This window comes from Tachypleus tridentatus, chromosome 1 (assembly GCF_004210375.1).
Source record: "Tachypleus tridentatus isolate NWPU-2018 chromosome 1, ASM421037v1, whole genome shotgun sequence".
NCBI lineage: Eukaryota > Metazoa > Arthropoda > Merostomata > Xiphosura > Limulidae > Tachypleus > Tachypleus tridentatus.
In genome coordinates this window covers 47,141,142-47,162,542 of record NC_134825.1, presented here as the reverse complement: position 1 = coordinate 47,162,542, position 21,401 = coordinate 47,141,142, and the positions used below count along the sequence as shown (strand labels likewise).

The 21,401-nt window shown below is 32.0% G+C and overlaps 1 protein-coding gene across 4 annotated transcripts in view; it reads right to left on the bottom strand.

Annotated features, from left to right (window-relative positions):
* Positions 1-8,351: 8,351 nt before the first annotated feature.
* The window catches only part of ABCB7 (ATP binding cassette subfamily B member 7), a 57,857-nt gene continuing 44,807 nt past the window's right edge, over positions 8,352-21,401 (bottom strand). For all 4 annotated transcript variants that reach the window (XM_076495925.1, XM_076495943.1, XM_076495933.1 and 1 more), the window contains 4 exons: positions 20,619-20,748; positions 20,037-20,208; positions 18,338-18,441; positions 8,352-10,540 (listed from right to left, as the gene is read on the bottom strand). In XM_076495925.1, coding sequence (XP_076352040.1) covers positions 10,271-10,540; positions 18,338-18,441; positions 20,037-20,208; positions 20,619-20,748 — 676 coding nt within the window. In that variant the 3' untranslated portion in view covers positions 8,352-10,270. The remainder of the gene's footprint in view (positions 10,541-18,337; positions 18,442-20,036; positions 20,209-20,618; positions 20,749-21,401) is intronic.

The window sequence follows — 21,401 nt, the reverse complement described above, 5'->3', positions numbered from 1 at the left end:
AAGATGTCCAGTCAACCACGAAGAAGGATGAAATATGATGCAGCATTCAAGATAAAAGTCGTTCAAGCAGCCAAAGACAGTAGCAACAGCGCAGCAGCTCGGCAGTATTGCATAAGTGAAAAATTGGTCAGAGATTGGAGGAAGGCAGAAAACACTATCAAAGAATTGCCCTTAACCAAATGTGCGAATCGTGGTCAAAATCAAGAAAAATGGCCAAGATTAGAGAAGGAAATAGCGACATGGGTGTTATCTGAACGTCAATGTGGCAGAATCGTAACAAGAGCCCTTATCCGACTGAAAGCTTTACAATGGGCAGCTAAGAATAAAGAAGACAGCATGGATTTTAAGGCAACAGTCAGTTGGTGTTCTCGTTTTATGCATCGTCATGATCTGGTCATTCGTCAAAAGACAAAAATTGTTCAACAGCTACCGAAAGATTTGGACTACAAGATCACGCAATTCCAGACCTTCGTCATCAATCAAAGAAAACGAAATGAATACGATATGGCTCACATTGGAAATATGGACGAAACGCCCATGTTTTTTGATGTCGTCGGCAACACTACAATTAACAAAAAAGGAGAAAAGACAGTTCTGGTGAAGACCACAGGGCACGAAAAACAACACTTCACCGTCGTATTGGCCTGCCTCGCCGATGGAACGAAACTGCCCCCTATGATAATATTTAAAAGAAAAACGATGCCAAAAGACAAGTTTCCGCCAGGAGTCGTGGTTCATTTACAAGAAAAAGGATGGATGGACGATAGTGGATGTGTCAAATGGATTAACGAAGTGTGGGCCCGTCGGCCAGGCGCCATGCTTAAACCCAAATCGTTGTTAGCGTGGGACATGTTCAAGTCACATTTAACGGATACTACGAAAAAAGCATTAAAATCGAAAAAAATAGATATGGCGGTGATTCCAGGTGGATTAATATCTGTACTGCAACCTCTGGATGTATCGTTAAATAAAACATTTAAGGATTCTATGCGCACCAAGTGGAATGAGTGGATGGCATTGGGTCAAAAAACTTACACTGCCGCCGGAAATATGCGTGCTGCATCTTTGCCTACAGTGTGTCAGTGGGTAAAAGATTCCTGGGACTCTATTGATCTAAAAATCGTTGTCAACTCATTCAAAAAATGCTCAATTACCAATACGATGGACGGTACGGAGGATGATATGTTATGGGAAGAGGATGACGATATCCCCTCATCATCAGTGGAGCATGACATTATTCCAGAAGAGGATCCTTACGATGACCATTTGAATGGTGAGGAATGGGACTTTGTGTTTGATCGATCTCATGTTGAGTAGGATTACTAGTATTTTACTATTTTATAAATAAATACCTATATGTCATATCATATAATTTTGATTTGCGATGGTTTTCTCGAATCTGAATTTACTAGAATTCATGTCATGAAAAACGTCACCGCCGTATAAGTCGAGGATGGATTTTTAAACTTGAAATTTGGTGTTAAATTTTCGGCTTATATGCCGGAATTTACGGTATATGAATATTCCACCAAACATATGCAGGTTCATATTGCAAGGAAAGTCGTACAGTTAGAATTTGACGAAACCGTGGATATAAAATAAAATTTAAAAACCAAAATTGTTCCTTAGAATGTGTCAAATATAAGTTACTAATACGTAATTTGATAGCAGTTAGCAAAACTGGGCCTATTGTATATAAAATTATTTCAATTGCATCAATGAATGTCATTTAGCTATAAATTTAAATCAGTCTTTTACAGGTGAAGTTCTTTACCCCGAAACCTGTACATTTAAATTTTATAGTTAACGATTTTCTGGAAATTAAGTTAAGGCTCGACTTGTAACCTGAGGGTCGCGAGTTTGAATCCCCCTTACACCAAACATGCTCGACTTTCATCTGTGGGGAACGTTGTAATATGTGGTTAATTCCACTACTAAGAGTAGCCCAAGAGTTGACGATGGGTGGTAATGGCAAGTTGGTTTCCCTCTAGTCTTACACTGCTAAATTAAGAGAAAAATAGCGCAGATAGCCCTCGTGTAAATTTACTTAAAATTCAAAAACAAACAAATAGTATTTAAAGGATTAGTTTCTCTAACCATGAAATGATAAATTTACAATATTGTTTTTGTTCTATATGTCAGTGATTGGTTTATTAGCTAAATAATTTCTGGTTTAATAAAGTTATTTATTGACAGCAGGATTGCTAGTTTCAAAATTACGAAATTATGTTTACAAAGGTTATGATTCATGAATTGCTCTGTGGAGAACAGAAATACTGGAACTGTCATACTGAGCTGATGAATTGTTAACGAGATTTTGAGTTACATAATCACGAACAAATATATTAAGAAGATTTAGAATTCTGTAATAATGAAATAATGTAATGTCTACAAGATTTCTAGTTCTTTGTAACCATGAATTATTTTTTTGGCATCAGGTCTTATGTCTCTATAACTATGAATTGAAGTATTAACAGCAGGATTTGCGATTTATTGATCACAGGTCAATATATTGGCAGCAAAATTTATGGCTTTTGATATAAAGAATTGATGTATTCTCTAATATATTTTTAATTTTAAGGAATGAACTGATGCATTGAAAACATAATTTTGATTATATAATCATGCTGATAAGATATAAGTTTTGGAATTCATTAAATAATAAATTTATAGTATGACCTTTGATTTGAAAAATATTGACTAATTCATAAATACAAATCTTGTGAATTTGCAGTAGTAATTAAAGATATCCTGAAATAACCAATTGAAGAGGATACAATAAGTCTATGTTAATGATTTGATCCTTTAATAAAAACTACAATTACAGACATAATAGCAATAGATGGAAAGCAAGAACTGTAGATAACTTGTTCTATCCATGAAAAATCTTGGAAAGCTGTAATGACAGCATGTTCTACAAATCTAATGGTGATATGCTGTATTTTAAGAAAGTATTTTAGTTCTACTGATAGAAGGTATTCTTCTTTGAATGGTATGCTCTATCATAGTTTAGTGATTATAATAACTATGGATAAAAAATAAGTTTAATCTGATTATAGTATCTTCTACTGACAAACACAATCCTTCTTATGGTGTTCATAAGTTATACAAAGAAAAGGTATTTATATCTAATGATGCCATGCTGTATTAATAAGCAGTTATATTAGATATTGTTAAAATATATTCTAAATATACCACAGTTTTGGATGATATATTCTGTTAACTGAATGTATTCTAGATATAATGATGTACTTTATCAATAGAAAATATTCTAGCCCTAATAACATTATACATTTAACTTTACCTTACCTCTTGCAGTGAATATTTTGAAATTTTTATTCGTTAGTATATATACACACACACACACACACACACACAATGTCTCAGTCACTGATGTGATAATTTTAAAGTACACTGTAAGTTGTAAATAAATTTAAATATTACTATTTGGTGAAGAAGCTAATCTTTTTTAATAGTATTCATTGCTGGGTATTCTAGTTGCAAACAAATTTTTTTTCATTAAAGGTCTTGGAAAGGCATAACGCATTTTACTGACACAAGGTATTTTACATTGAATCATTAAATGACAATTGACATAAGGAATTTCGATTTTAATGATAACTTGCTATATCGAGAAAAGTATTCTAGATTTGATAACATTTTATACTGAATAAAGATATTCTATAACTAATGTTTTGGTCTATTTACGAAAGTCCTTGGAAGCTGGAGGTAGTATACACTGCAATAAAATAAGGTAATACACATTTTTAATAAAATTTATATTGACATTATGTATATAGTTCTAATGATAATATATCATATTAAAAAAGGTATTCTAGCTTCAACAGTCATTTATAACAGATGCTTGCTTTATTGACAGCAAGTATTCTAGATTTAGTGATGATATGCTCAGTTGATATTCTTTAGTGGAAGAAAGTATTCCTGTTCCAAGTCATACACTACTGATTAAACGAATTTTAGTTATTGTGGAGATATGCTTTAATGATACAAGGTAATTTAATGATGTTATGTTTTGCTGACAGAAGATATTCTCATGATTTTAAGATACATTGCAAGATGATACTCTAAATATAAGCATTGCAGATTTCTATTTATATCACAGGTATCATAATTATATGCTCCAAAAATTTGAATTTATTCTAGGGTTTAAGTGTTATGCTTTATTAAAGAAAGCCATTTCAGACCTGTAATTGCAATGTTTTATTTTAAGACCTTAGATGGGTGTGGTAGATTCTATTGACAGTTGGAGGTACTGAAGATCTAATCACTGGATAATTTATTAATGGACTGTAACGATGATTTTTGTGTCAAAAGGCTTTTTAGTTCTGATGATGATACAGTTTAACAATGAAAGGCATTATTTCTCATCGTACGCTCTAATAAGAAAAAAGTACTTAGTTCTAACCATTTGCTCTTTTGCAAAAAGTACTCTATTTCTAATCATGATGTGCTTAATCACAAAATGTGCTAGTTCTCATTACATGTTGTGATAACAAGAAGACTTGTTCTAATAATTTGTTAGAACGATAAAAGGCACTCTAGTCCCAGTGATGTTTATGTTCTACTTATATAAGTAACTTTTGAATTGTGTTGAGGATATGCTTTACTAATTGATGGTACTCAAGAATTGTTATGACACTATGTTTTAGTTGCAGCATATTCATAATTAATGTAAATTAGCAAATGGTTTATATTGCAGTCGTGAGATCTTTTGAAATAACTCTGTAATTATTACATGATATGTTGACAGAATATCTTTCAGATATTTTAAGTATAAACTACTTTGACAATTTACTCTGTAATCAAGAATTCATATACTGAAACTGGACCTAGTTCATTACAAAATTAACTTTTTAAGGCATTAGTGCTGCTATAAATGAAAACACTTGTAATTATGAAGTAACACTGTTGTTTGGTTACACTGAATTTGATCTACTGACAACAGGAATTCAGAGTGTTCTGTAATGTTAAATGAATTATTTTTTTCAAGTCTTCATACGCTGTTATATTGGCTTATATCTTTGGCATATTTCCTCTAAAAATTAAATATTTTGACAGCAGAACTTTGAGTTTTGCAACCATATTTCACTCACTATAAAGAGAACTTGTTCTATAACAATGAACTCGCATAATGACGGAAGGCTTATTTAACTAAGAAAGCATACTGTGCTAATATAATAACAGATAAGCAAACAGTAATATATAAGCATAAGGAAGAATTTTATTGGAGGAATACACAAATGTTTTGATGGAATATCGGGCCATCTTCTTCATGTGTGATCAGTTCAAAGCAATTAAAGTTTTATATATTGTTACAAAGACAAAAAGACACCATTTTCATTACATTTAATCCCCTGTATTGTTTAGCACTGATCATACCTGAAGACAGATCAATGTTTTTCAAAACATGTAGTGTATTCCACCATCAATAAAATTCTTCCTTGTGCTTATAAACTGTTTGCCTACCTATTATAACAAAATGCTTGTGTTTAGAAAACATTGTTATGTGACAGCAAATTTTCTTGTTCTATGTATAAGAATAATCTAACAACAGTAAGATTTTTTTACATTCAGTAAAATATCACCTCCAAATTTTCTTTAGTAAGCATGAACTGATGTAATGCTAGTATACTTTGATTTGTGAACATGAAATATTCTATAGTTATTAAATCTTCATGTATTGTAACCATGAATGACTTAATAACAGCAGCAAGCTTAATGGTTCAATAAATATAAATCCTTTCATCAAAGAAAATTCTCTTATTTTTCACTCTTAAAATAATTTAACAGCAAGTCTTTTAGTGAAATACAAGGTTTATCTATTAACAGCAAATTTTCATTACAGTGGCTCTTCAGTTCAGTAAATACTGATGGAAAAATTTCTCCCACGAAATAAGTAATGGTAATGACATTAAGGTTTAGTAAAATATGTTCTCCCAATTAAAAGCAAGAGTTCTTCCGAGATCATGAAATGATATAACGTCAAAAGAATTCTGGTTTTTGTAACCTGCTGTTGACAGTTGGTTCTGTATTTAGATTTAACCAAATGATAGTGGCCCTTGGTTCAGTACACATGGTGTCTTTCAGTAAACAAACTCATCTACTGACATCAAGTGTTTGCATTTGGTATCAGTTATTTGATCTAGTGACAGTAGGACCTTATAGTTAGTAATCATAAATTATTCAAGTAAGAACAACTTTCCTCATTTTATCCTTGTTTTATACCTATATATATATATATATATATACGCACTAATTTTAAAGATAGAAAAATTTTTTCACATGCAAAAAGTTATCCTGTTTATAATTTCATCAATTAGCAGAAGGCTAAACTGTTAAATGATCTAATTACAACACAACCTCTTTACTAATACATGTGTTAATTTTACACTCAGGTTACTTCTGCTTTGAAATAAAGAAAAATGACCATTTTGGTAAAATGGTCATTCAGTTAATACATTTTATAGTCCTATAACCTATAAAATGCACTAATGTATAAAATTCTAATATTTATAAACTAACTAATGTTGTATTTTGTTGGACCAGTGGATATTAATTTCCATTTACTTATATAATCAAATAGTTAGGTATGTCTCATAACTTTATTAGAATAGAATGTGTTATTGAATGTATCATTCATTTATGAATTAGGATATATAAAACTGTTTAACTGAATTTCACTGCTTCTAGTTTATTTCAGATTTTTTTACAAAAACCTGATTATCTTGACCTCAATTTGACTGTTTATGTTATTATGATGTTATACTACGATATACTTGGTATGATTTACATGATCAACAAATTCAAATTTTTAAAAAAGTTCCAAATTAAATTTCTGAGGCTTTTTTAATGACAAATGAACAATTCCACAGTTCTCATGCGACATTACCCGACTCTACAGCATTTTTACATAAGTTCTTTTTCATTCTTTCTTGAATTTGTAAACACTCTAGAATATAATTTTTTTCTTCACATACAGTTGCAGGCTCATAAGCAGAATATTTGAAAGGGTCTAATTGGTGAAATCAAATGTTGATATATGTTATGCAAAGCACAATCAGCATACAAAACATACCATATGGGGGTCTAGGGGCCTTCCCAAATTTTTTTTTTTAACCATACTTCCACAGGCCAGACACCCAAAATTTTACAGAACCTAATTTTTCAAGTCATTCTAGATTGTTTATCGGCTAACACATTTACCAAAACCTGATTGGACAAAAAGCAAGAGATTGCCACACCCTTTGCAAAAACTTAATTTATGGCTGGTAAAAAACAGGTATTTACATACTATCAGTATTTAGTAAGTGTTTTGATCTTGTAATGATAAAGCAACATTAATAAAGGAAAAAGAAGAAAATGGTTTCTAAATGCATATGTGCAGTACTTATGGAAAATACCCTTAATGTTAGTGTGGATGCAACAATTTAGACCCAGGTCAAAATGGCACAAAATGCAGGTAGGAAACAGCCATAGAGCAAATTAAAGGCATGAAGAAGGAAAAAAGGAAGTATTAATTATGCTATTCCTTTGGAGAGTGATGAAGATAAAATGTCTAGAGATAATTCTGAGGAACCCTTGTCATCCAAGAACTTAAGTGACAAAGCAAGGTACTGTTCTAGTACCATTGATCAAGGTGATGAGAATAATTCAACTGATGACAAGGTCTTTGTATCTATTCTGAAAACAAAGAACATGAATGCAATCAAATAGCCAGAACACAACAAACTATGCTTTATCTTAGCCAAGAGGGAGAAACAACACCACATGTACGTCTTCATAAGTTTACTACTGTGTACTATGAGAGTCAAAAACTCGTGATAGCATCACTAAATCTGCAAATTATTTCATAAAACGTTGTGTAGAATTTTAGTTCAACCTAAAAAATATTAAAAATAGGATTTTAGCTCATTCTGAAATAATGTTATACATTTAAGTCTACCATAGAGCTCAAATTTTGAGTACCTGGTTTGTGGAAGTACTGTTAAAATATTGGTGCTATGAGATTAAATCTGGAATTAACTTCGCATGATATATAGCTTAAACAATTGCATGGTTGTTCACATAAAGTACACAAACATCCAATGAAAAGTCAACAAATCATCATGTTGTAATTTCGAATAGGGTGCTAGACTTAAATTAGCATTATTGAGTACATTTTATTAAAATACTGTACTATCTACATGCAGAATATTTATTAATTGTTAAATTATAGTACTGATTTAAACAACTATCATATATGTACATGTATGCATTACTGAAATAACATGTTAGCATGCTCCATTCTACTGGGTTGCTTTTCCACAAATAACATAGATAAAGTTTCAATGTTGATAGCAGTATCATAATGATTTATTAAAGCTAGGGCACTCAGTCTTTCTTCAGTATGTGTACATCTCAAGTAATTATTCAACCAGTGGAGAACAGATGTTCACATGAACATTAGTCCCAGTATGTTTTTACATCACAATAAATAGTGTTTCATAAATTACCCCGAAGTACATGCATAAATTGTCTTATCACATTACTAAGGAAAAACCAATTGCTACTTATACTTCTATCTTTGATTCAAATATGGAAGGGAATTTGAAAATTCACATTTCTCACTTCATTTTTTGTAACACAATTATCACCACAATTAAAAAAAAAGTCAAGTATTTTAAAACAATTGATAAAACACAATATAAATATGTTGTTTTAGCTTATTATGAATATAGCATTCTTACTTTGGGATGATACTTACCCATACAAACAATATCACATTTTTTAGACACATCCACCAGTCTTTTTAAATGGTTCCTGTTCATAAGAACTTATCTTACATGTTCTAAAAGAGATGGTATGAAATGACTCTTTTCAATTTACTTCATGGACAACATTTTCTGCCTTATAACTTTATCTATTCCCATAAATTTTTTATCTTCTACATTATTGTATTAACCACATATACTCTACAAACCTCCTATACTATTGTTATATAAATTTACAACTTATTTTCAAGAACATAGAGAAACTAGTCTGATATAAAAAATTCATATCTTCTTTGTCTTTAGACATTTACTTGCTTGATGCTGTCTTAGGTTGCAAGCAATCTATTTCTCTACCAGTCACAAAGTTGATATTTCTTGATCAAACAAAACTTGATATGAAAGTATTCTATGCTCCAGTACATACATAAACACATAACAGTACAAACATAAATATTGAAATAACTGGCCTCACTACTTTCAGTGATAAGGACTTATTTGTTACTAAATGTGATCACACAATGTTATTTTGGTTGAATGTTGACAAATCCAGAAGGAAAATTTTGTTTTGTTCCAACTCACAACACTATTTTTCTCTATTCTACTGAATACTATTTGTTTAATCTACAAAGTGACATCAGTTGGATGTGATGTAGATACTCTAGTTACACAGAGGATGATGTTTGATGGCTGTGATAAAACATTCTTGATTTTCAAAATTCCAAGAAGAAAAAATCTAAATCATTTAATAAAGTAAATATTTGTGCTATATTGATTTCATTCTTCATTCAATACACAACCACAGATAAAAAAATTAATCAAAACAACACGTGTTTTTCTCTATTTAGATTTCTCATACGCTACAATATACTGGGCAGAAACAAAAAAACATTATCACATTAATTAGAAAACTTTTAAGATATAAAACGGTATTTATATAAAACACAAGGTTCATTTAACTATACACATTACAAAATATATTTCTTCTGTTAGGTGCACATATGTAACAATACTTTTAAATTTAAAAACTGCTTATTATTCAGGAAATTTTCTACCTATGATACTGGATTAATCTGGTGAAATTTTGCACTTTAACAAAATTGAAAATTTTTGATTTCTTTTAGGGCTTTTACTGAGGATTATGTTAAAAGTACTTCAGTAAAAGTTGTTATCAAATTATTTGTAAAGATACAACCACAAAGACCATGTTACTCACACTAACACAAACTTTAAACAATATTTTTTTACACTACCATTACCCTGCAATCAAATATTTCTAGAATGTACAATTTGTAGAAATTCTATAAAAGTGTATTTCCCAAACTTAACACTAAACAGACAAGTTTGTGTGACAAATGTTGTTGTAAAACATAACAGGTATTGTCTTAGGACTTTTTAAGTTGACTTCATGTTTTACTTACAACCATATTTTTTATTCACAACTATTTCACGTAGTTCTATCCATTACAATAAGTAATAATGTAAAGCTTCCATTTTAGTATTTAAGATACCTTATTTATTTCTTTATTATTATTATTATTATTAGAGTCTAACATGTCAGGCTGAAAGACAGGTGATTCATGTTGTTTAAACCAAAGATGTGTATATAAACTGTCAGGATTTGAAAGAAGTGAGTGATGAGTTCCACGTTCAACTACCCGGCCTCCTTCAAGAACAACAATATCATCAGCATCAACCACCGTTGATAAGCGATGTGCAATAAAAATGGAAGTTCTTCCTTTGGAAGCTCTCCTCAAGGCATTCATGATTTTCTGTAAAATATACATATGGTTGTTTATAAGATTAATTTATTTCCAATTTTAAATCAAGAAGCCACATACAAAAACAACAAAAATGCCTCATATCAATACATATGTATGACACGTTAAAACTGCAGTGTTATTACTCTTGTTATTTCTTTTTAAATTAACAAGCATTTATTTCAAATCTGTTTGTGACTACTATACCCAAAGACAGGTTAATTGTTAAGCACTACACATACAAACCTAACAGAGTAACAAAATAGTTATTACTACACCTAAACCTTGCTTTGCTTCTACATGTATAACACACTGTAAATTATGTTTCTGACACTAAAATATTGTTCACTTGCATCCTTACAATACAAACTAATGGCAATTTTTATAATGAAAAGTTGCTTTATTTTTTTACCCTTATATACTACTATAATTCAGATTTATACTGTATGATTTACTGGGGCCATTTTAAATATAATTATGTTGTACAACAACATATTTTCCCAAAAGTGCTCAAGTACAAACTGTAAGCAAATGAAGTCATGAAAAAGTTCTATCATACATTTTTGATTTATTACAACATATGGTGAGAACAACAAATCTATAATATACTTTTCATTTAAAAACATCAAATATGTTTATGTTTTGTATGACAATGTATCAATACATCCTGTTCAAGTGTGAACAGCTGAACAATATACTGAAAAATCAAACAATACTAACTGGCCATGATGTTGCTAGCAGGATATTCTTCAGATGAAAATATGTCATTGATTTGTATGAGCTGTAATTAAATATCTTGTGTGCAAGAGTGATGTGTTCTTTTCTTTAAAAAAGTATTCATTTCACATTCTAATAAAGCTTTGTAAATACGAAAGGAGCCTATGATGTATCACAAATGTCCATAACTACATGTATTTAACTAACAATAACAGTACATAATATGATGTGTGTATGTCTCATGCCTTAAGCAGCATTTATACTTTTATAACAGAAAGTAGGTGACTACATTTCTTTCCGTTAAAATAGCAGTTCAACTATGAGTTCTGTGAACAATCAAATTATTCCTATCCAAGTATATGGTTACATTTGATAGAAAAGCACAAGTATCACTTACCACTAACACTGTTTTACCACACTGCAGAGCTATTTTTGTTCAATTATACATAATAATCTGTACACAAACCCACATACACAAATATGTAAAATAATAATGTACCAGCTTCATTTTGGAAACCTGGGCTGGGTTTTATCCAAATAAGATTTCTATTAAATCTTGGCCTTGTTGAAGACTTTTTTTTTTTATATACACCACTTTTCTTTAAATGATAAAAAATGAGCATGAATTTAATCAAATAATATAATTAACTTAAATCACTTTCATGGTTTTCTAAAATTTACTATGTTACTTGGAACTTTTGTTTAAGATTACAAAATCATTAACTTGTAATAAGAAGTTTTATAAATAGGACAAACAGGTTGAAATTGGTGCAGAAAGTGTCCATGGAACATTTATTCTGCTATATTTTTTAACATTTTCACCATTATTACTGTAGAAGACAAGATCTAAAATGAGCAAATCTGATTCCTAATTCTCCCTGGGTTTCATATGTGTCAGAAAAAATCATTATGGTTAAGGTGTTACCCTGGCTTTAACAGATTGTAACAGATTTACTATTGTGCATTTATTTTAATACTTATGTTCATTTAAGTTTGATGCATGTAACATATATTATTGGATATGTATTGCATATCCTACTTGTTTTATAAATTTGTAAAGTTCCTCAATTGTAAGAATCAACAACATACGATGTATGTAAAATACTATGATTGCCAGTATTCTTGCCAAGTGAAATTTCTAGAACCTCTTCTAAAGGCTTACAAATCAATACACTAAGAGACAGAATATTTTCCGGTCACTACAATCAATATACTTCAAGCCTCAGAAGCTATAACTGGGATTAACACTTATTAAGCAGAAAACTGTTTGTTTTTGTTTGTTTGTTCTGGATTTTGCACAAAGCTACTCGAGGGCTATCTGTGCTAGCCGTCCCTAATTTAGCAGTGTAAGACTAGAGGGAGCTAGTCATTACCACCCACTGCCAACTCTTGGGCTACTCTTTTTACCAACGAATAGTGGGATTGACCGTCACTTTATAACGCCCCCCACGGCTGAAAGGGCGAGCATGTTTGATGCAACCGGGATGCGAACCCGCGACCCTCAGATTACAAGTCGCAAGCCCTTAACACGCTTGGCCATGCCGGGGCAAGCAGAAAACTACAGAATTTGACCAGGAACATTTATAGATTTCGAACACTATTACAAACTGCTCAACTTCAAAAATTTAACCTAGGATGTTAGTATTTCTACAAGTAGATTAGATATTTTCCTCAATGAAAAGTAAGCTTGAAAACCATGTTAGACCAAACAAGAATAGGGCTAACTAGCATTCCTATCAAGTAAAATATATCTGTGTAATTTGCACCTCACAGACCTGGACCTTTGATATAATACTAAGTTTTAGACCAGATAAAAGATTACCTATAGTTTGTAACTTTGTAAAATTTTGTATATGAATAATTATTTGTAATGACAGTTATTATCAATTGTATTTTCTTGAATATTAAAATATATTTTTGATAAGAAAGAAAACTGTGTGCATCAATCTTGTTTGTAAATACCATAAATTTGATACATATCAAAATTCAATTAACTTTTAAACTAAAATTAAAATTAACAGCTCTTTGAAGTCATCAAAGAATAAACCAGAAGATCATTCGGGATAAAGTATAATATGTAACAAGATTTAGTGGGAAAATATTTTAACTAGGCAACTGTAAGAAATATGTAAAAGCAAGAATTTCTGAAAATAATTTACAAAACTTTCTATGATTACTCCACAATTTCTTTCAATTAAAATCGACTTTACTCTTATAGTATAATTCTAGGCCTAGAGGAAACTATAGGGGTAAAGCTTCAGCAGCTTTGGTTATTAAGCCTTCCACGAATTCTTAAGTTAAAGCTTTTCGTGTTTAAGAAATATAATTCAATCATCAAAAAGTATAATTTTTCTATGCAAAATTTCTGTTCATAACTTTATAATAATATTATAAGCATTCTCTCTCAAACATCACTAAACATGCTGATTAAGTGATACGATAGGTTAAAATCCCAATAATCAAAATGCTGATATTCACCCCCACCATCACTACCACATCATCCAAAGACTTAAAATTATTTAGACACTGTAAACAATTCCACATATTTACCAGTTAATATATTGTCTTAGAGCCACTTCTTTTGTTGAGGTTTGTAATATATAGCCTCTCATACATTATTTTTGTCTTTCTCTTATACTGTAATTCCTTGATTATTACTTCTAGTGCCTCTTTTTTCTTGTTTTTAACTGTTTTTATGCAACACTTTATTTGTTAATACATGTAACTTTGTGATGCAAAGTGTCCATTTCATTTAATTGAACATCACCATAATGATGATAATAATTTTTGAATTTTTCTCTGGCAGTCTTTTTTTATGTTCTTAATTAATTTTTCCAAAATAAATGGCACTTAGAGATAACTTAGTTTCATCTAACAGGTTGTCCTAACCTTCATTTCAAAGATGCCTATAAGAGAGACATGAAGTCTATGAACAACAATTCAGACATGTGGAAACTGCTAAGAACAGCAGTTAAGCTTGGTCTCAGATGTGAAGAGAACACAAATGAAAAGTTCAAAAGTTCCACAATTAACTTCATTAAACACAAGTTATTCATGTAACAGATGTCAGCAAACATGTTCTTCAACAAACAGATCATTCAGTCACACCCAAAAGTGTCAAAGAATTGAAACTCTTACAGGTGCAAATATCTACTGTCTTATGAGACAGAAACCTATCAACAAGTTCTGTTGCTTGATAAAACTGAATGCTGCTCTTCATCTTCATGCCACAGGGCTGTGTTTTTATTTTTACATGGATGAACAGATACTTCTGAGTCAGCCAGTCATACTCATCAGCTCCTTTTTGAAGTTGCTCAGGTAGGCTGGTTGATTAACTTGGAGAAGTCCTTCTCACATCATACCAAATATCTTGTACATATCAGTATACTGAAACGTCTCCTTTTTAATGTAATTCAATGGAATTGTGAGTTTGCCACACCATGTCTGTTCTCTCACTTTCTACACACAAGGTTCTGTCATTGTTGGGGACATAATATTCTATGACAGTGCTGACACCTATCAGACATACAGACATGCATTCCCTTCAGTGGGCTCTGCACAATAAATGGAACCTTCCTTAGAATCCCTGAATTCTTCCATTATACTTCCTCTTTCTTTGCACACAATCTCCTTTAATGATTGAAAGAGACTCACACATTGACAAGTGTCACTCTTTCTCCTTTTCTTCTAGATCTACAACCATTTATGGATGTCACATTTCAGGGCTGTGGCATATGAGTTAATAACCAAGAGGCTTTGGTTATTGATCTACAGATGAACTATCTTTACATATTAATGTCCTTGAGTTCCTGGCTGTTTCTTGGATTTTGGACCACTTTCTTCCCATTGCTATACATTGCCTGGTATGGATCTATTCCAACAATTCCATGATGGTGGCTTACAACAATCACCAAGGTAGCATCCAGTTGAGATCCCTGGATCTCCAAAATTGGGTCCATACACAACACATTTGTTTACACATGTGCAATGTCCAGTGTTTTCAATATTGTGGCAGATAGTCTTTCTCACCATGACAATATTTACCTAAAAATGCCTTTCTTCCTCTTTTCTGGTGGCTTTGCAATCTGTGGGGTTTTCCTCACATCAATGTATTTGTTGCCATCTTCAATCACCTGTTACTGGACCCTGGTACCTCATTCTCAGGCTTTGGTTATAGTTACCTCCAGCCAGAAATAGCTTTTGTCCAGTCCTTGGTGGGAAAACCTGCTTTCTCCCATTGCATAGCTTTTCATTTGACTCAAGTCATCCATCCTTCTTCCATGGAAGCATATTAACAGAAGTGGAAGGTTTTTTTGCACACAGGCTCAGGTTCAGAGATTTCCTGCTGTTCGTTATACTGTTGCTGATGCCTCTGACTTTTAATGTGGTTTTCTTGTCCAGGAGTCTTTTGATCTCCTCATTTTCAAGTTATCATGCAGCATTATCCCATACTTTTCATCTTTGCTGTTACCAAAGGGTTTTTCTTTCACCCATCCTTACCATGTTAATCTGTTCTTTCCACATTTGTCAACTTCCTAAGTGAACATCTCTTCCAGTGTTATATTAATGTGGCCCTTCATTCCCTTAAACTACCTATGTTGAGCTTTTGTTTCACCTGTCTATCAGGGCACATACCCTTCTCCTTTGGCCTACTGGTGTTGATGTTCTGACTTGCTTGACACTGACATTACACTCACACTTTACCATAATGTTTATCTTCTCTTTTATCCAGATCTTTACTTCCTCTCCAAAACCTTGTCAGCTTGTGAGGGTAACTCCTACTCATATTCAGGAATTGAAATCTGACAACTCTCCTTTTCCTCTTTAGCTGTCATCATCAACCTTTGGAAGTAATCCTACAATCAGGCTCTTGGGTCAACCCTCACATATTAAGCTCCCACTACTTACATCATATCGTGGTTTCGATTTCCTCAGGTTTTTTCCTTCACCTGTGGTTATACTTTTGATTTTGGTGCAATTCTGACAATGGGTTAGTCTTAATTAATACTTTAATTTCTTTCAGAGGCCCTTTATTTATACCTTCATTACCTGGATCCCACTCTATGGTGAGTGGTGCTTGACCAGGTATTTTTAAACTCTAAATTCACACAACATGCTATGTTGACTAGGATGTTCTTTTCCACAGCTCCTCATTATCACCTTTGAGACTGGGTGTTTCATAAGACTGCTTGTAGATGAATAACCTCATGGTACTTACTTCACAAATTAGTCCATTCCTGACCATACCACCCATGGACTTTATGGGTAAAGCAGAAAGGAATAGCTGCCCTTCCTTACCATGTCCTGACTGAATAAACTGAAATAGCTGCTTTCCAAACTAGGGCTTTGTGAACACCCATTGCACTGTCTTTAATGTTGACATTCCTCTGGGCTCTCAAATACATTCTTAGTACCCCCACCCTTTTTCTAGTAAAAAATGGGGGCCCTTTCCACTTACCAACTCCAAGCCACTGGAAGGGTTCTGCATAAGATGGCTGTAACCATTCGGCTCAGAGTAGGGTGGTGGTGTTTCACTGGTGTAGATGACAAAATATCCTCCATCTTGTGATTAAATATACAACAAAGTGAGATGTCAAAATGCAGTTCACTCTTTCGATTGGGAACCCCCATTCTACTCTTGTGTGGATGTCAGTACCACTCGAGCTAGTTTTATATTTTGAATAATAAATCAACATAAGTCCTAATGGAAGTTTCAGATCATCTATCCTCCTCCCTCAGTTCTTCCTTCTCTGTTGTGGGTCTCAGCAGAGATACTTGAGACTGTTCTAGTTCTATCCTTGATTCTACCTTGTTTTCTCTTGTTACATGGATGCTATTGCCATTTGAATGTTCTTACCTGTTTAACATTCACAGGAACTGACTGCATGTGACAGACTTCCTTTTGATACTGGGAGTTTATTCCCAGATCAATAGCTCAGAGCCAATCTTGTGTAATACTGAGAAATCAATGTGGTTCTCAGTTACCCAATTCTTGAGTTTGAGGTGAAGATCCTCATCCTACCCTTGAATGAATATCAATACTCTTTCAGGTCTTGGGTGTAGTTGACTTACTGAGTATGGCCTGTAGCATCCTAGCCACTCTACACCATGGGATTCATCCTTGTTTACCCACTTTCTTAATGTGTGATTGAGCTAATATATCTTTGTCTGGTTAGGATCACTTTCCTACTGTATCCCCTCCCCCTATGATGTGTTCCTCTAATTTCTGCTCTGATTTCTTATACATTCTGCACCTGAGTGAAAACTATGCCTGTTTCACAAATGGTCCAATTCCCCTCTCCAGGTCTTCATATCTGACTTTCTCATCCATAGTTATCCTTTGAATGCTATCAGGAAATACATCTGTTCTTTCCTAGCATAGATTCCTCCTCCTAGTCAACATGGGATTCTAGCTAATCTTGTGAGAAGAGGGAAGCACCATATTAGAAGTTATAATTTCCTTATACTGAATATGTATTTCCAATAGGTACTTCCTTCTATTCACACTTCCCACCATTCCTCCTTACTCACTTCCAATACCTCTGTCATCTGCCAAACTCCAAAGTAACAGTTAGGTAGACACATACAGAGAGAGTAACTTGCATCACATGAGCATATTATACTCCTATTGGTGAAGAGGTGATACATAAAGATTTGCATGAGACACACTGGAATCATTTGATTACAACAGGGAGTAAGAAAGGCTCATGGCATGCATAATAAAAAGTTCACATATAGAGGGCAGCAATGAAGGAGCTAATCCTATGAGGAAGCACCTATTGGAAATATATTTTCAGTACAGAAAAATTATAACTTACATTGAAGACTATAATTCTTAAAAGAAAAGACCTCATTTAAACTGCTGCAATATACAAATAACATAACAGTGCAACTTGATACACCGTAAATCATACTTTACACAAACATTTAAGCTAATTTCTCGTACTGTACTATAAACAACTTTTACAATGAAACACAGTACGATTGATAGCACATACTTTTTACACTATTTAACTTATTCTGACAAAAATATATAACTAGAGTAACTTCATAGTTTGAGATGTTTTTTTGTATTTCATTTAATAAACTTACATATTCTGTAATGGCATCTAAATTAGAAGTTGCTTCATCAAACACTAAAATAGGACTGTTCTTCAATGCAGCTCTGGCTATGGCAACTCTCTGTTTTTCTCCACCTGCAACAAATAACACATTAAATTTCTTTATCTCAGTGTTAAGATTAATATCAAAACTCTTGGGGTACAGTGGGTTCAAGACCTTTGTTTAGAAGAAGATACTACATACTAAGGTTACATAAGATTACTATTTTTCATTTCTAAGTGAATTCCTATTTCATCAGAACAAAAATAATATTTTTTAAATATTGCTTTTCAATAAAACAAATGTTAAAATCACAAAACTACTAAGAGATATAAAAATACAATGATAATGAAGTTTTTCTAAATAATACAATGTTTTTTGAATATTAGTAATTTCAAATGTAATTTAAGACAACAATTTATTAAAACTCCACTAGCTAATAAAGCCAGTTCTAGAATATGTCCACTTACAAGTTTTTCCATGCCTTTGACATGAAAGCCTGTTTAAAAGCCAGTGTTGAAAATATTGAGTAATAAAGCTATGTTGTTCCAGTGAAAACCTTTAAACTGAAATAACAGCCAAGAGTTGATAAGTTAGAAACTTCTGTCTTACTCTACAAATGCTAAAAACCTGGGATAAAGTCTATTATTACAATTCTGTTGGAATCTATTAAACCTTTTAGAAATACTTAATTAATGTTATGAATAATTTTTTTATTTAAATATATTAAAACTAAAATGTCTATACCACTCATATTACCTTTAACTAAAATTAAGTTGTTAAATTATCTAATCAAAAACACCTTAGTTGTGAAAAACAGTTGTAGCCAGAGAAAGAAAAAATTGAGTGTACAACTTAAAGGAATGAAGTCAAAATTGATAGCCAAACTAGTGTAATATCATATAATACTAAACACACTTTAATTTGGAGAATTTCATGAAATTTAGAAAATTTGTGCTTAACAGTTGGCAATAAATATTAAATAACGACCATCCACTGGTATAATTCTTTTTAAAACTTGAGGAAGAAGCTGCTAATCAAGTTTTGTTGGTCTAACCAATACTTATGTATCTGCTCAATAGTTCACTTTACAGTTATGTTATTCTAAATCACCTATGTCTAATATAAATGACAAAAAATTGTAAAAACGGTCCACCTTTACTCTTAGGTGAAGCTATCATAAAGCTATCATATTAGACTGATAGATTATGTGACTTTTGCTGTAGGTATACATGAAAATATTTGTCAAATCTGAGTAGGTTTTGTTGAATAACTCTGCCTCATGGGGCTTATTTTTTACACTAAGCAAAACTTCTAATTGTAGGTTGCAAAGATCTATTAGTGTACCTAATTAAAAATAATCTATGAAAGTTAAGTATGTTTTTTATTAAATAAAATTTCTGTACTTTTAGTATAAATAATAAAAAGGAGGAAGAAACTCAATCAAAATTGGAGATGTTATATCTCAGACATTTCTTAATGGATTGTCTTGATATTTGGTATGAGAAGTGACAGTCCAGCACAGCATGTCCACTAAAAATATGTGGTATTTTGGTTTAACACAGTCTAAGATACAAAAGGTGGAAAACAGGTTAATTATCACTCCTGTTATTAATATAGTGTGTGTTCTACAGAAGTTCGTCTTGGTCACATGACACTCTACTGTGCGTCTTGATCTAATAGTACCTACCAGATAACATCAACCCTCGTTCTCCAACTTGTGTTTCATACTTGTCAGGCCACTTCATGATGGTATCATGAAGTTCTGCAAGACTTGCTGCCTGGTATACTTCATCTAGGCTCTTGGTCAGATCTCCATAGTGGAGATTATGTAGTATGGTATTATGAAAGAGTACTGTGTCCTGTAAAGTAAAACATTTAAAAATTAACTAGTAATAACAAGTAATGAAATGTCAGAGTGTAATATTTCTAACAAAAAATCTACTACAATAATGAGCCACAAGTAAAATCAACTTGGTGTTTTGGAGTTGTCAAACATTTCCATTGGTGTGACGGGGATTAAAACCCATGACCCTTGGATTACAAGTCAAGAGCCTTAACCACCTGGCCATACTTGGCTGATTACTAAGGAGAACAACTTATTGTTAACTTTAGTAACATTACACTGTTGTTAAGTAATTAGCCCCAACTGCAATAAGATCCTGAAGTCACCACTGTTCGGTCAAATTACTTTTACTAACTGAACACAAGCAAAACAAAAGCTATAAACACAATCAAAGAATACTTTATAAAACTTTGATATACTGTTTACCTGTGGAACAATAGCTATGGCTTTTCTCAGACTGACAAGATCAACATCCTTGATATCTTTACCTGCTACTGTAATCCTCCCTTTATCAGGACTAAAGAAACGATACAGCAATCGAATAATAGTTGACTTCCTAGAAGATTTAAAATTAAAAAGCTGTTAGCTATGGCAATTAAAATTTTATATAAAAAATCAAAACATTTGCAACATTAGTTGGATTTCATTAAAGATGTGATAGCCTAATGCAGTTTTTTAAGTAAAATTCATAAAAACAAATTAAATTAGAAAAAACAGCAGGTTTAGCAATCAATTTGTAAATATTCTGACAAGTAAGTGGTATATCTAAAATTAATTAATATATTGTTTTTCTTTACTGTTATAAGGTAATTCATTTTAAATGTTATTTTTGTAAATATCACTATAAAATTGAATGATTTCTCATGATTAACTTATCTGTTGAACTTCCAAGATAAATACTAAACTTCATACAGAAATAAGATATACACTTCTTTCCAGTACAGTTCAATATTTTAATTCTTTTGACATGGGTACTGCTTTCAAACACATTTTTATGCAATGTATAATACAATGCAAAGGTTTGATATCTAAGTTTCAGTCCTTTGGGAGGGGTACACTTTAAAAATTAATTATATATGAAAAGGGGAAAGAACTGGAGTTAAAAATATAACCCAAAGAAAATCTTTGAAGATATCCTACATAAAATGAAAAGGTATATATATTTTTTACTATTTCCTAATTTTAATTATTTCATTGTGCATTGATGAA